General features: G+C 34.0%; 1 protein-coding gene and 1 non-coding gene across 2 annotated transcripts; both read right to left on the bottom strand.

Moving 5' to 3' along the window:
* Positions 1-46: 46 nt before the first annotated feature.
* On the bottom strand, positions 47-118 carry TRNAP-AGG. The gene has a single exon. It is a non-coding gene; the product is annotated as a tRNA-Pro (tRNA).
* Positions 119-2,803: 2,685 nt separating this feature from the next.
* On the bottom strand, positions 2,804-13,350 carry LOC120116117 (D-xylose-proton symporter-like 2). Its single transcript, XM_039136668.1, has 14 exons — positions 13,238-13,350; positions 12,586-12,683; positions 11,781-11,859; positions 6,838-6,897; positions 6,652-6,718; positions 6,422-6,546; positions 5,899-6,000; positions 5,386-5,754; positions 5,252-5,299; positions 5,078-5,140; positions 4,387-4,467; positions 4,058-4,156; positions 3,595-3,732; positions 2,804-3,069 (listed from the first exon to the last, which is right to left on the bottom strand). The coding sequence occupies exons 1-14, from the start codon at positions 13,280-13,282 to the stop codon at positions 2,938-2,940; spliced, it is 1,506 nt and encodes a 501-aa protein (XP_038992599.1). The 5' UTR covers positions 13,283-13,350; the 3' UTR covers positions 2,804-2,937.
* Between the last annotated feature and the right edge of the window lie 1,101 nt (positions 13,351-14,451).

The following is a 14,451-nucleotide window of genomic DNA, read 5'->3' as shown; positions in this document are numbered from 1 at the left end:
AATTTGATATTTGGAGGACTTAAATATTATAAAAATGAAAGTATCGGGGGCATTCCGAGAATTGAACTCGGGACCTCTCGCACCCTAAGCGAGAATCATACCACTAGACCAAATGCCCAACTTTAATATTATAATGTTATAAAAACAATTTATTTTTTGGATTATAGGTCCTAATACCTCTCTATGAGTAATACCACATGAGCTGGCCATTGTTTCTTCTCTTGCTTTTGACGTGCTTCCAGTTTCCTTGCTATAGTGATTTCATTCTCTTGCTTGTGTTGTAATCCAGTTTATAGGTCCTAATACCTCTCTATGGGTAACATTTGAAAGAATCAATAATCATGTGAATTTATCATGATTACTTTTTGCGTATCTATGCTTTCCATATCTCCCAAACTTCATTTCTCTCTCTTACAACTGCCTCTTCCCTTGTGTCATTCTTGCTGTCAATTTCTAGTCATTTAATAGGAGGATTATTGCTGCATATGGTTGTTGTATAGTTTTCCTATATATAGGTAGAATTATCTTTAGATTTGATTGGTTTGATTCATAGTTATAGCCACAGGATAAGTATTTGAATGTATTTTTTTAATAAAATTTGAATGTATTTCATATGTTCATGTAGTGACCATATGAATATCATACATTTTAAAATGCATATATTGATCTACTCATTTGGTGCTACTGTTGCCTTTTGAGGAAATGCAGGTAAGCTACAAAATTATGATCAACATGCGTGCCACTGCAGGTCTATGTGATGAAGTTGATATAACTTATTGAAGCCATGCATAGAGACGGTCCCTCACCTGACTCCTTTCCCTTATTCAGGCTTATACCGAGTGTTTGAAATATGCAGAAGTTGAGTGGAGTATAACATCTATGAGAAGGATGGGCATCTTGCCAACTTGTGCTCATTTTAATCTTTTATTATATGCTTTTGCAAAAGTAGGGATGACACGGGAAGAAGATAGAGTTTATAAGGAGATAATTACAAGTGGTATAAGTCCTGACCGGGCATGTTACCGCACCATGCTAAGATGTTAAATTGAATATGGATTGGTGGAAGAAGGCATAAGCTTTGTTTTGAGCAGATCAGGACAGGGATAATGTGGAACCAGATAGGTATCATCATAAGCGCTGGTGTGCAAATTTACAAGTATGCGGAAAAGGAACCTGAAGTATTCAGGATTCCATGAGTAATTTTAGGGGTCCCATTTTTGGAAAACCTCAAAGTAGGGAGTCAAGTGTGTGTGTGTGTTAGGGGTGAATTTATAAAATTCTAGAGGAAGAAAATAGATTTTTAATAGAAAAATACATTAAAAAATCTAAAATATATGATAATTTTAAATTTTTAAGAGGGATGACGGCCCTATCTCTTCCTCTCGGTCCATCATTGTTCAGCAAATCATATGGAGTCTGCTCCACTGAACTTCTCAAGTGTTGTAATTCTTAAAGATATGGTGAGGATGTTACTCTTGTTCTAAATAGAAAACAAAATCAAGATTTGTATGAGCTTTAATAAAGGGCAGGGATTCGGATTTTAGCATATGTGTTTGTTGTTCTTTTCTTTTGGTAAAATGCATGTTTTTTTTCCTCATCTGCAGTCAGGTTTGACATTATTTTCCTTTTACACTGTTTGTTTACTTTCATTTTTACCCCTTTGATATCTATGGTCGTGCTTACCAATTAGGCAATTACCATCCTTGTTTTGATTTAGTTACCCGAGTTTAGGGTGTAAATCAACATAACGTTTGATGAACTGTTAGTATAATATTTATTTATGCTTATATATTGAGTTAAAAAAATATGGATAAAATTTTTATGTTCATTTAATAAAGAATTAATTGCATCACATATCCTTAAAGTATGACATTCATTTTAAATTAGTCCCTAATTTTTACATATTTCAATTTCATCCCTAAACTATGATTATCATTCTAAATTAATCCTCAAACTTTTGAATATTTCAATTTCATACCAAACTATGACATTCATTATAAATTGATCCCCAAACTTTTTAAACATTCTAATTTCATCCCAAACTATATGTATATATTAATCACGTCCCTTATTAATAAAATCGTTAGGTCAAGTGATGTTATTATATGTTTGAAAAAAACAAAATTTAAGTTAAAATTAATTACATATTTGGATGAATTTGGGGATGAAATTGAAATATTCAAAAGTTTAAGGATCAATTTAAAAAGAGGGTCATAGTTTATGAATGAAATTAGAATGTTCAAAAGTTTATGGACTAATTTAACATGTGATGAATTTTGGAGTTCAAACTATAGAGCCTAAAGAGCTTAAGGACTAATGACATAACTTCACCATTTTTTTTTTACTTGCAAATAAAAGGATAAAAAGAGAGTGTTGATTATCGAGGGGACTCGAACCGTAAATGTACATGAACAACAAACATATCGGAAAAATAATAATGTTAAATTAAATAATCCCCTTTTTTCCTTATAGTGAAAGTGAATGTTGTAAAAGAAAATGGTAATGTAATATTAACATATGAGCATAATAATAATGTTATCTTTAGGAAATGCAGTGAATTTTACAAAATCTTTTGCTTGCCTTGAATTATTTCATTTTTTAAAATAAAAAATGCAGCAAGCTGAAATTAAGTTTATTTATTTTTCTTAGATTCAAGTCAATATTTGATGCCACTATATTATTTTGTTTATACATTTAAAAGATTATATCAAATGGCCCCGTGCCTTCAAATTCACTCTATCAGAACAAAGAGGCAAAGTGGACTAAAAAAAAGTTATCTTCATCCATGAGATACCAAATTAACTTTTTTCCTAGATGTTGCAGAAGTTTGTTTTCTTTTGGAGAAAAAAGGATGAACTATCCTGCATGTTTGAACTTGCATAGGGATGTATTCTACTAAGCATTCGACCATTGCATAGGTAAGCATGGCGCTGAAACTTATAGACATTTCGCCTCAATTTCCTCGAGCGTCAGCCCCTTCGTCTCCGGTATGATGAAGAATATAAAGATGAGAGATAATATAGCTATGACTCCAAACACATAAAACACAATTCCAGCTCCAAGCCATGCCTGTAGTAAAAAAACGAAACAACAGTAACCACCAGCAATTCCTAAAAACAAAGGAATTTCAAAGAGGGAAAGAGTTGAAAAATAAAACAAAAGTTGACCTTGATCAACAAAATTTTAGTGAACTTTAGTACTTAAAAATATCTTGCATCCTTCATGTGTGTGTCTATACTGTATATAGGAATTGAGGCAACCTAACTCTCATTTCCTTAAGTAGCCGTGTTCGACACATATTTGGAATGTACACACACCATGTAGGTCACATAGTAAGATTAAGCATACCTATGTAGGACACATACCCACATGCGAAACTTACCCCGAGTCAAAGAAACGGAATTCAACAGCAAGTGAACAGAATAGTTAAGAGAATAATACTACTATTTATTCACTTCAGACATATCTTACATTTATAGAGACACTATGACTGTCTCTGTATTACTGGATAGGATGCATCTAAGGGATGAAATTAACAAATCATTCAAAGGAGTCATGATTGAGACAGTAAATATGTTGGAAATGCTCATGTACCTTCAAAGGAGAGAATGCAAATGTTACAAGTGCATTTGCTCCGAAATTCACAAGCACAGCAACACTAAGTCCTCGCCCTCTGAGGCGTAGGGGAAAAACCTCGGAGATCATCAGCCAGCCGATAGGACCAAAAGATAGCTGCAACACAAGTTTTACAAGGCACAAAAGCCAAAAAATAAATGAATAAATAAATAGATTTGAATCCAAAATTAATAATCCAGTATTGTGAGAAATGGCAAAAAGTCTTTAGTACAACTAATCAAATGCTCATAAAAGAATTTTAGACACAAATAATAATTAATAGAAGTATGGCTTGGGCGTAATAATTTTTCAGCCTAACCAACATCAATAGAAACCAATAAGGTAATGATGGCATTAATGAGTTCTACTAAAGATGAGCAGTCATATTAGAATTACAAAAAGTGCAAAAGAGAATTAACACGAAGAAAGGAAAGATGATAACCTGATAACATCCAACATACAACAGCAGTGCAACAACAGCAATAGCCGCCAAATCATCCAGGAAAAGATAGTATGATCCAAGAAGGAACAAAGAAATAACCTGTTGCACAGACAACAACATATTTCATAATAGGATATTGTTTTAAATTATCACTGGAATTTCAAGTCAAATAGTTGAACTCAGATTTGATTTATTTACTTGCAGGGATTAAGAATAAGACTCGAACAAGTAGAAACATGGAGCCAACAGAATGGCCAAATGAATTAGACAAAGCAAGTAAACTTTTGCCTCTAACAGATCAAGAAAAAAAAAGAGATAAAGAGACTTACCATCCCAGAAACTCCACCCAATAATAAAGGTCTCCTCCCAAGCCTATCAACAACTACAACAGCTATTCCTGTCATAATCAACTATAGCAACAAACATGTCAAGACTTTCTGGTTGAAACAGCTGCCAAGTCCCAATTTGGGGAAGATATGTCAATTATGCAGAATGGAGAAATGGGAGCCATCTTATAGGTGTAAACGATTTTTAAAACAAATAATTTTTTTTGTGATGATATCTTATAGGATGTAACAAATGTTTCATTATGCTGATGCTTGTACAACTGGAGAATTGGAGATAGCTAATCGTGCAATGAACAGAATTGGAACAGGACACCAAAGATCTTTAGTTTCTCAAAGGACCCCATCATACATCTGGTAAATACAAGGCTAACCCTTATAGTCTTTGAAAATGTTACTGAATATCTTTCCTGGTTGAATAGCATAGTCCAGCATCTCATGTCAACTGAGTAAATTGAAGGCTAACACTCTAGACTTCGAAAATGTTAGTGAATATCTTTCCTATGGTTGAATAGAGGAGTCAAGCATCTTGTGTGTTGTGTCAACTAAGTAAATGAAACTTTACTGAGCAGATATGTATACCCACGAATGCATGAAGCAATAAAACATAAATATGTAAACATATAGAAAATTAAAAGTTTCTGAAAAAACTTATCTGTTAAGGAAAAGAATCTACCTTCAGTAAACCAAGTAAAATTGAGACTCGGGTAGCATCAGATGCTGCAGAAAATCCTGCACTCTATTAGATTTTTGTCAGTTAGAATGGAGTACACGTCTTCTTCTATCCAGATCCATCAGAAAATCGCATTAAATTTGCAGCAAGTATCATAAGTGTAAATCAATTTGATACCTGAAATATTGATGCAGCATAATACAGAACACTTGGTTGACCGGTGATCTATCATGAAATTGAGGATACAAAGTCAGTCAAACTGCAGGCAGAAAATATCTACATAACATAGCTCCTTAGTTAATGGTAAATACCTGTTGAAACAAAACTAAACCTGCACCTATAAACATGGCTTTCAAGCATTTTCCATGGAATATTTCCCCTAGTGTGACTTCTTTTTCTTCACCAACATAAGAAAGCTCGGTCAAAATCTCATCTACCTGCTGAGAAGCTGAGTCACCAATAGATTGACCCCTAAGTTGACATAAACAACATATTGCAGTTTCTCTTAACTCCTGCATATTGCCCTTTCCCTGGATGGCACGTAATAGCAGCCATCTAGGTGATGCTGGAAGCCACCACAGTCCAATTCCCATGATCACTGACAAAGGGGTACTAGCTCCATACATATAGCGCCAGCCAGAAACTGTTTCAACTAAGAGGCTGCCAATTCCATAACCAGCCTGCAAAAATATCCCGTGGCTTACTGTTCCAAGTTCCAATTAAAGGGGAAAAGTTTAAAGCAGATACTGGTGCATAAGAGATCAAGTTATAATGATTTAAAACAAAATGAAAATCCCTTACAAGAGAAGAGTTGAAGTACTTACAACCATCCCAAGAACTATAAAGAACTCTTTCAGAGATATTAGTACACCACGAATCTGACTTGGAGCTGTCTCCGCAATGTACATTGGAGCAGAATGCATTGCCTAGAAGTGAATAAACTTAAGATTCATTTATTCATGCAAAAAGAACTAGATTATTTTTAAAATGAAAAAAAAACAAATAAGTAAATTCTTGTTTATAGGTACAGATGATGCTTTTCCAATGACTGACAAAAACAAATAAGTAAATTCTTGTTTATAGGTATAGATGATGTTTTCCAATGATATGTCTCACCTGCCAGCTAATTATTGAATGCGTTTTCCTGGAATACGAGTATACTGCAATGTACAGAAATTTTATCTTGTAACATGCTTCATTAAATGATAAACTTTTATGCATAGAGGTTATACATTTGCATATGTCTCAACAGAAACAGTATGTATAAACCCTAAACATAGATGTGTATGCTACATCATGGTCATCCAAAAAACTCATAAGCTGATGCTTGAGCATTTAGTATATTACCAGTCCGATCCCTATGCCATACACAAAACGTCCAATAACCATAACTACTAAGTTAGGTGCAAATGCTGTCACAAGTGCTCCTACAAGGTACATGATGGAAGCCGTAATTAACTCCCTTCGTCGTCCTATAATTCAGATAAACCATTGCAATTTCATCAGAAAAAGCCTTATAATCAAGTTCAAAGAAAGGATTCCCATCATAAAAATTTAAAATAATTAAATCAACGAACCTAGAAAGTCAGCAATACTGAAAGCCAAGATCGAGCCAATCAAGGCCCCGTATAACGAGCCACTAGTCTGTAGAGAGCAACAGAAACAGAATTTGTGAGGTAAGTTCTTTGCATTGCAACTTACAAATATATGTTTCAAAGAAAAATAAATCTTGTGCTAATAATGAGAAACAAATTGGCACTCACAATGAGACCGATTTCGACTGAAGACAAGTCATACCATGAAATTCCACTTATAGTAGCTGACTGCAGCAAAATAAAAGGATTAGATAAGCTTCCAGAAACATGGTATTTTAGATTGTAGATAAAATTTTTGTTACTGATTGTAAATATTAGTTAGTTTAGGATAAGTCTCTAGTTTATCTTTGATTTAAATTTTAAGTAGACTTTTACTTGGGTTAGACTTCTTGTACAAGAGGTCCTTTTAAAAAGGATAGAACTCACTTTTCTGTATCTGAGTTAAGAAATAGAAAAACAAAGAATTTTATTTCTCTAAACCTTACATGGTATCAGCTTGGATACGTTCCTAAACCTATCACGATATCCACAAATTCTTCAGAAATTAATTCAAGCCTCGCAAACAATTTAAGTTCTGATGGTCTGACTGAGTCTTCCTCTTTCTCAATAACAGTCCACAAATTACCAGGCCATAACTATCTTAAATGGTCTCAATCTGTGAAGATGTATATCACTGGATAGGGAAAATTAGGCTACACTACAGGGGAGCCACAAAACCAGAAGAAACAGATCCAGGGTATGAAAAATGGATCCAGGAAAACAACATGATCATGTCTTGGTTAATAAATACAATGTCACCTGCAATTGGGGAAAATTTATTGTTGTACGAAACTGCGCATGATGTATGATGTGCTGTTAAAGACACTTATTCCAGCACTGATAATATTTCTGAATTTTTTAGGATCGAGAATAAAACTTCTGATTTGAAGCAAGACGACATGAATGTGACTCGTTACTACAACACAATGACCAGGTATTGGCAACAAATTGACTTATATGAAACTAATGCTTGGCATTGTGTGAATGATGCAGCACTTTACAAGAAACTAACGAATCAAAAGAGGATTTTTCAGTTCCTGAATGACTTGCATAAAAATTTGGATGTTGTCCGCGGGAGAATCCTTAGCAACAAACCCCTTCCTTCGATCAAGGAGGTATATTTTGAAGTCTGTAGGGAAGAGAGTCGAAAAACACTCATGCTAGCTGGAACTTCCTCTCTTGATGGCTCTGCCCTTCTAACTCATGCTACATTTACTAGCAAAATCATATTAGGGGGGCCACAGTGGGATCACAGTCGTAAGGTTGGTCATCTTTGGGAGAACTGCTGGAAACTCCATGGTAAGCCTGCTGACTGAAAACCTCAGCGCATACGACCGCAAAAGGATTCTGTTGCAAACATCGCCACCGCAAAAAATACAACCAGCTTTAATCCGTAGCAGATTGAAGATCTCCAAAAATTGATTCGACAGACATTCTCGTCACTTGAAACCAATTCTGCCTCTGTCAGTCAGTTTGGTAACTTCACATTTCTCTCCAATCCTACTCAACTTTCATGGATAGTCGATTCTAGTTCTACTGATCATATGACAGGAAACCACAACCTGTTTCTAACAATTTCATAGCCAACCATCCAAAAACATGTGAAGACTGTTGATGGCACTTTAGTTGCAGTACAGACATTGGATCCGTTTTTGTTAACAATGATCTTGTGCTTCAAAATGTCCTATATGTTCCAAATCTTAAGTGCAATCTATTATCAGTTAGTCGGTTGTGCCTTGATCTTCATTGTTGTACTAAATTCAGTTTTTGTGGTTGTGTTTTTCAAGAAATGGGTTCGGAGAAAGTGATTGGCAGTGCTGATCTGTGTGGTGGATTTTTTATCATTGAAGGTCGATCTCCTCCTAAAAGAAAATCTTGTCGAGTTGCACCAACAATCCTATTTTCTTTTCTTCTCATATGTCTAACTTAAGCTCTAGTGAAATTCTGTTAGGACACTTTAGCCTTGGCCATCCCAGTTTCTATTATCTTTAGATGTTGTTTCTAAAATTGTTTCTTAATAAAAATCCAACCTTTTTTCATTGTGATATATGTGAATTTGCAAAGTATAAACGAAACCCCTATCCTTCGTCCTCTTATAAACCATCTCAACCTTTTTCTCTTATATATAGTGACATTCCTTTTTCTCTTATCCATAGTCACATTTAAGAACATTTCTGAGGCTAGGTGCTTCATTTCTTTTATTGATGATCAAACTAGGACCACTTGGACATATTTAATGAAACAAAAATCTGAAATCGGGAGTATTTTTAAGGCATTTTATATGATAATTGACACTTAATTTTATCGTAAAATTCTTATCCTAAAGAGTGATAACGGGACTGAATACTTTGCAAATACCTTGGGCAACTTTTTTGCAGAAAAAGACATCCATATTAGTTCTTGTGTCGACACTCATCAACAAAATAGGGTTGCAAAGAGAAAAAACAAACATCTTTTAGAGGTTACCCGATCTTTGCTTTTTTCTTCTAATGTTACTAAACACTTTTGGGGAGAAGCTTTACTTATTGCTACCTATCTTATAAATCGTCTACCAAGTCGAGTTTTAGGATTTAGAACATCAAGAGATGCCTTTCTTCAGCAGTTTTCGTTTTTCAAACCTATGACTTGCACATTACCGATAAGAGTTTTTTGGGTCTTCTGCCTTTGTTCACATCCATAAGCAGTTTTGGGGTAAATTAGATCCTAGGCCTGTCAAGTGTGTGTTTTTTTTTCTTTTTGATATTCTTCTCTTAAAAAGGGCTATAAATGCTATTCTCCTGTCTCTCGTAAATCCTACATTACTATGGATGTTATCTTGCATGAATTTCAATCTTATTCCTCAGATTCTGAAATTCAGGGGAGCATTGGGATGAATTTCAGCCTCAAACAATACAATTACCTGTTGATAATCCTACTCCTATACCATAATCAACTCAGCGCTTACTACAAATTGAACCAAATTCTCCTACAACGGTAAACCCTCCTTCAGCAACTCGGCTTGAACAAGGGGAACTCAATGTCTATACAAGGAGGAAGAGAAGATATGTTTCACATGTTACTACACCGGTTAGAACTGTTAAAGAGCCGAACCCAATTCCATTTCCCTTACATGATGAGCACTGCATGGATTCTTTAAATGTTGACATTGCTCCTTCGATTGATACATCTAATCTACCTATTACTCAAAGAAAAGGTGTCTGAATACTACTCATCCTATACAACGTTATGTAACCTACGGAAAATTGGTGCCTTCATTCAAGGCTTTTACTGCTTAAGTCTGTAAATGAAGCATTAAAAGATCCTAGGTGGAAGAAGATTGTTGAAGAGGAACTTCGGGCACTCAAAGACAACAAGACTTAGGTTTTGACTAATTTACCTCCAAGAAAAAGGGTAGTGAGCTGTAAATGGGTATTCACGGTTAAATACAATACAAATGGGAGCATTGTAAGGTTCAAAGCTATGCTGGTAGCGAGAGGTTTCACTCTAGACTATGGGACTGATTATCAGGAGACATTTGCTCCCATGGAAAAGCTCAACACAATGCAGATTTTGTTATCACTTACGGTGAATCTTGAATGGCCTCTTCATCAACTTGACAATAAGAATGCCTTTATTAATGAAAATCTAATGGAGGAGGTATATATGCAACAACCTCCTGGTTTAAATGCAAACTCTAGTCCAAACAAAGTATGTAAGCTACTGAAATCTTTATATGGCCTTAAACAATCACCTAGAGCTTGGTTTGATAGGTGTAATCAGGCTATACCAAAATTAGGCTATCTTCAATGTCAAACTGGTCCTACTATGTTTGTCAAAAGCTCTTTAGAAAATAAAAAGGCTATCTTGATTGTTTATGTTGATGATATAATTATCATTGGTGATGATTTCTTGGCAACCAAATTTGAAACCAAGGACCTTAGTAATTTGCGATACTTCCTTGGTATGGAGGTAGCCCGATCAAGCACTAGAATTGTGATTAATCAACAGAAGTATATTTTGGATTAACTTTCGGAGATTGGTATGGCAGGTTGTAAGCCTGCTGAGACACTCATGGAGCAGAACCTGAAATTTCGAACTGATAGAGAAAGCATTCTCGTTGACAAGGAACATTATCAACGATTGGTAGATAAACTTTTTACCTATCCCTTACAAGGCCAGATATTGCTTTTTGAGTTAGCATTGTAAGTCAATTTATGCATGATCTTAGAGAGGAGCATCTTGAAGCAGTAACTAGAATCTTGCGATACCTTAAAATGACACCAGGACATGGGCTTTTTTCACTAAGAATAAGAGAAGAAAGATAGAAGTCTTCACCAATGCAAGTTGGGCAGGAGAGCTCGCATCTCGAAGGTTCACCAGTGAGTATTACACTCGAGTCGGGTAATTTGGTGAGTTGGAGAAATAAAAAACAGAATGTAGTGTCAAGAAGCAGCGCAGAAGCTGAGTTTCGAGCTTTGGCACTAGGAATTTGTGAAGGTATTTGGCAGTACTTAAAAAGAATCATTGTGAAGTTTTTGAACTTAACTATGATAACCAATCAACAATTAACATTGCCAAAAATTCAGTACAACATGACCGAACAAAGTATGTGGAGTTAGATCATCACTTTATCTCTGAGAATGTTACAAATAGAATAGTTAAGCTTAGTTTCGTTTCTACTCGTGAGCAGCTAACCGATGTACTCACCAAGGCACTTCCTAAAATTACTTTTGACGAACATCTAAGCTGAGACTCTATAGCATATACTCGCCAGCTTGAGGGGAGCGTAGATTGTAGATAAGATGATTGTAAATAGTTAGCTTAAGATAAATCTCTAGTTTATCTTTAATTTAAGTTTTAAATAGAATTTTACTTGGGTTAGATTTCTTGTACAAGAGGTGCTTTTAAAAAGGACAGGACTCTCTTTTCTGTAAGTGAGTTAAGAAATAAAAAAACAAAGAATTATATTTCTCTAAAACTTAGGGGTATAATATAATCTGAGGAATTAATCAATAAATACCCAAATGGTACTACAATCAAAGCATGATAATTAACAATCATTACAGCAGCTCAATACTTCGTACAAAGTATACCTTAATAGAAATTGTGGCGCAGGATGTAGAACCAATATCATAACCATACAAGAGTCCCCCGAGTGCTGGGAAGAGAAATCTGAAATCAGAAAGACATTCAGTAAGAAATAACATTACACAAACGTGTAGGCTCCTAATTGAAGTTACAATAAATAATCAGCTAACCACAGAGTGGGCTTTATATTAGTTTCGATTTGATTGGTAGTTTTGAAAATTCAATGGACTGTTCCCTAAATTGTCTGTTTTGATGAATTTATTGATGAAGGATCCAGACTCGAGAATATTTCTCGAGTAAACATTCTACTAGAAACTTCTTCCATTTATGTTTACACAGCATTAACATTTCTACTCCGTCGAATAACTTCTTTAAGTCATAGTATATCTCCAGATATGATAAAATATTTTTCACTTGAAAGAAAAAGATCCACAAATTCCAGGGAAAACTCGGATTGCAACTCAATTCTTGATCAAACTATGCTATTTCAAAACGACTAAATAACAGCCACATTCATGGTAATACAAGTGAAGCATATAATGGAATAATCATAACCATATCCCCCTCATTCCCATAAATGAATTTCTTTCATACTAGGCCGAATCATAAAAGTTTAACCAGCACCTAATTGAACATTTGGCGAAGCACAATTTTTCCAACTGGTTATCATATGTTACAATCAAGGTAAGAAAGATATGGTTGCCAATGTCTTAACAAATGCATGGATGTTTATTGTTTATTATTGCATAATTAAAGATAATTCAAGAAAAAAAACCAAACCATAAATAAAAACCTTGAGGAGAAACTCACGGAAAGATAGTCGCAGAAGCAGAATAGCTCTCAGAACTGTAAACCCCATTAATAAGAGGCTCATGTTCCTGACCAATCTCACCAGAAGACGTTCCATCCTAATAAAATAACAATATAATTAACAACTCCAAAATTAACTCATGCTGCAAAAAGGGAAGGCTATTGGTTAGTTACAGAGAAATCAGGGACTCTAAATGATATACTGACAAATTAAAGGCACATTAATGTCTTCTAACCATGAATTTAAATAAATCAAAAACTCATTGAAGTGAATCAATTTTAAGCATTAATATGAAGTAAGAAGCATTCGTAACTTGTTTTACTCAAAAACTATTTAGAAGAAAGGTATTAAGCTTGTACTTTTCTGGGTTTTTTTAGTTAGTTTCCAGCTCTTGAAAAGGAAAAGGAAAAAGAAACAAAATCCTTCCTTTGTTTGATAAGCAAACACCAAGGTAACTTTAAAAATATATATATATAACAAATATTAATGTTCAAGAGCCACAAAACGGTTCACGACTTCAGTCAAACTCTTTAACAAAGATACCGAGTAATACCCAATATTGTCCATTTTCATACACGTTAAAGTATTTTCTTGGCAGCCAAACAGAGTGAAAAGGAAATCCAGATTGAGCAGTGAATACACAAAACAAACCTTTAAAAGAGAGGAAAGCCTGGGCTGCTCATGATCCGATGCCATGCTTCTTTTGGAAATCTGAAGACTGCAACACAGTTAACACATAAAAGAGACTAACAATGACTAAGATTTTGAGCTCCTTCTTTCTCGACAAAACAATAGATATAACTCTTTTGACAATTTTTCCCCACTTGCCGTTAAAGAGTTAACGGATACGGATAGTGGTAGGTAAATATTTTGGTATAATTACAATATTTGCTCCTTATTATTATATATTATCAATTTAGTTATATATGTAATAAATTAAAATAAATTAATTTAATTTAACCCTCCAGCCAAATGGTGACAATGTCATGACACTTGTCACCAATAATACATGGTACCATTTGATTTGATGGTTAAATTTATTTTAATTTATTAAATATAGAATTAAATTGATAAAAAATATAAGTAATAGGGAAAAAATATGTAATTATATCAAAATATTTAACTTCCATGTCACCTTATCTGTTAATTATTACAGGCAAGTGACTTAATTGATAACAATTAAAAGTTATATGGTCTAATTTATAAAATTAAAAAATAAATGGTAAAAATAAAAAGAGTAAATAATTAAGTGATCAATAGTAAAATTTAATAAAAAATCAGCATGGGTGTTAGGTACTTTATACTAGTCCGTCACATTCATTTATCATTATGGTTTAATAAAAAAAATCAGCACGGGTGTCAGATACTTTATAATTCGTTCACTAGTCCGCCACATTCATTTATCATTATGGTTTAATAAAAAAAATACTATGGTTGGTGTCGCGACCGTTTTTTGTGTGGGTATGGAATTGGGCTTCGACTTGAAAAAAATGGGTTAAAGTCGCCATCGATCATTGAAAAATATTTAGGTTAATCGGACACCATCTTACATGATCTGCGTTTTACCATAAATATGTCAGGCTCGGGAGTCGATCACAGTCAAGGAATGATTAACACCCTTGTACTGCCCTTTCAGTATCAATTAATTTGTCGGTTGTCATAATCGAAAAAATTTTAAAATTTTAATTGAAATTTAAAAACTCAAATCAAATTACTTACCTTTGATTGGATGAAATTCTTCTAAAAAATCAAAAATGTTAGATAAAAAATAATAAATAAGTATTAAATAAATCAAAGGAAAAACATAAAAAAAAAATAAAAATAAAATAAAATAATAATAATAATAAAAATCAAAAGAAAAAAAT

This window comes from Hibiscus syriacus, unplaced genomic scaffold, assembly GCF_006381635.1.
Source record: "Hibiscus syriacus cultivar Baekdansim isolate YM2019G1 unplaced genomic scaffold, ASM638163v2 tig00110283_pilon, whole genome shotgun sequence".
NCBI lineage: Eukaryota > Viridiplantae > Streptophyta > Magnoliopsida > Malvales > Malvaceae > Hibiscus > Hibiscus syriacus.
The sequence above is the reverse complement of the archived record's forward strand: the minus strand, read 5'-3'. Positions and strand labels throughout refer to the sequence as shown.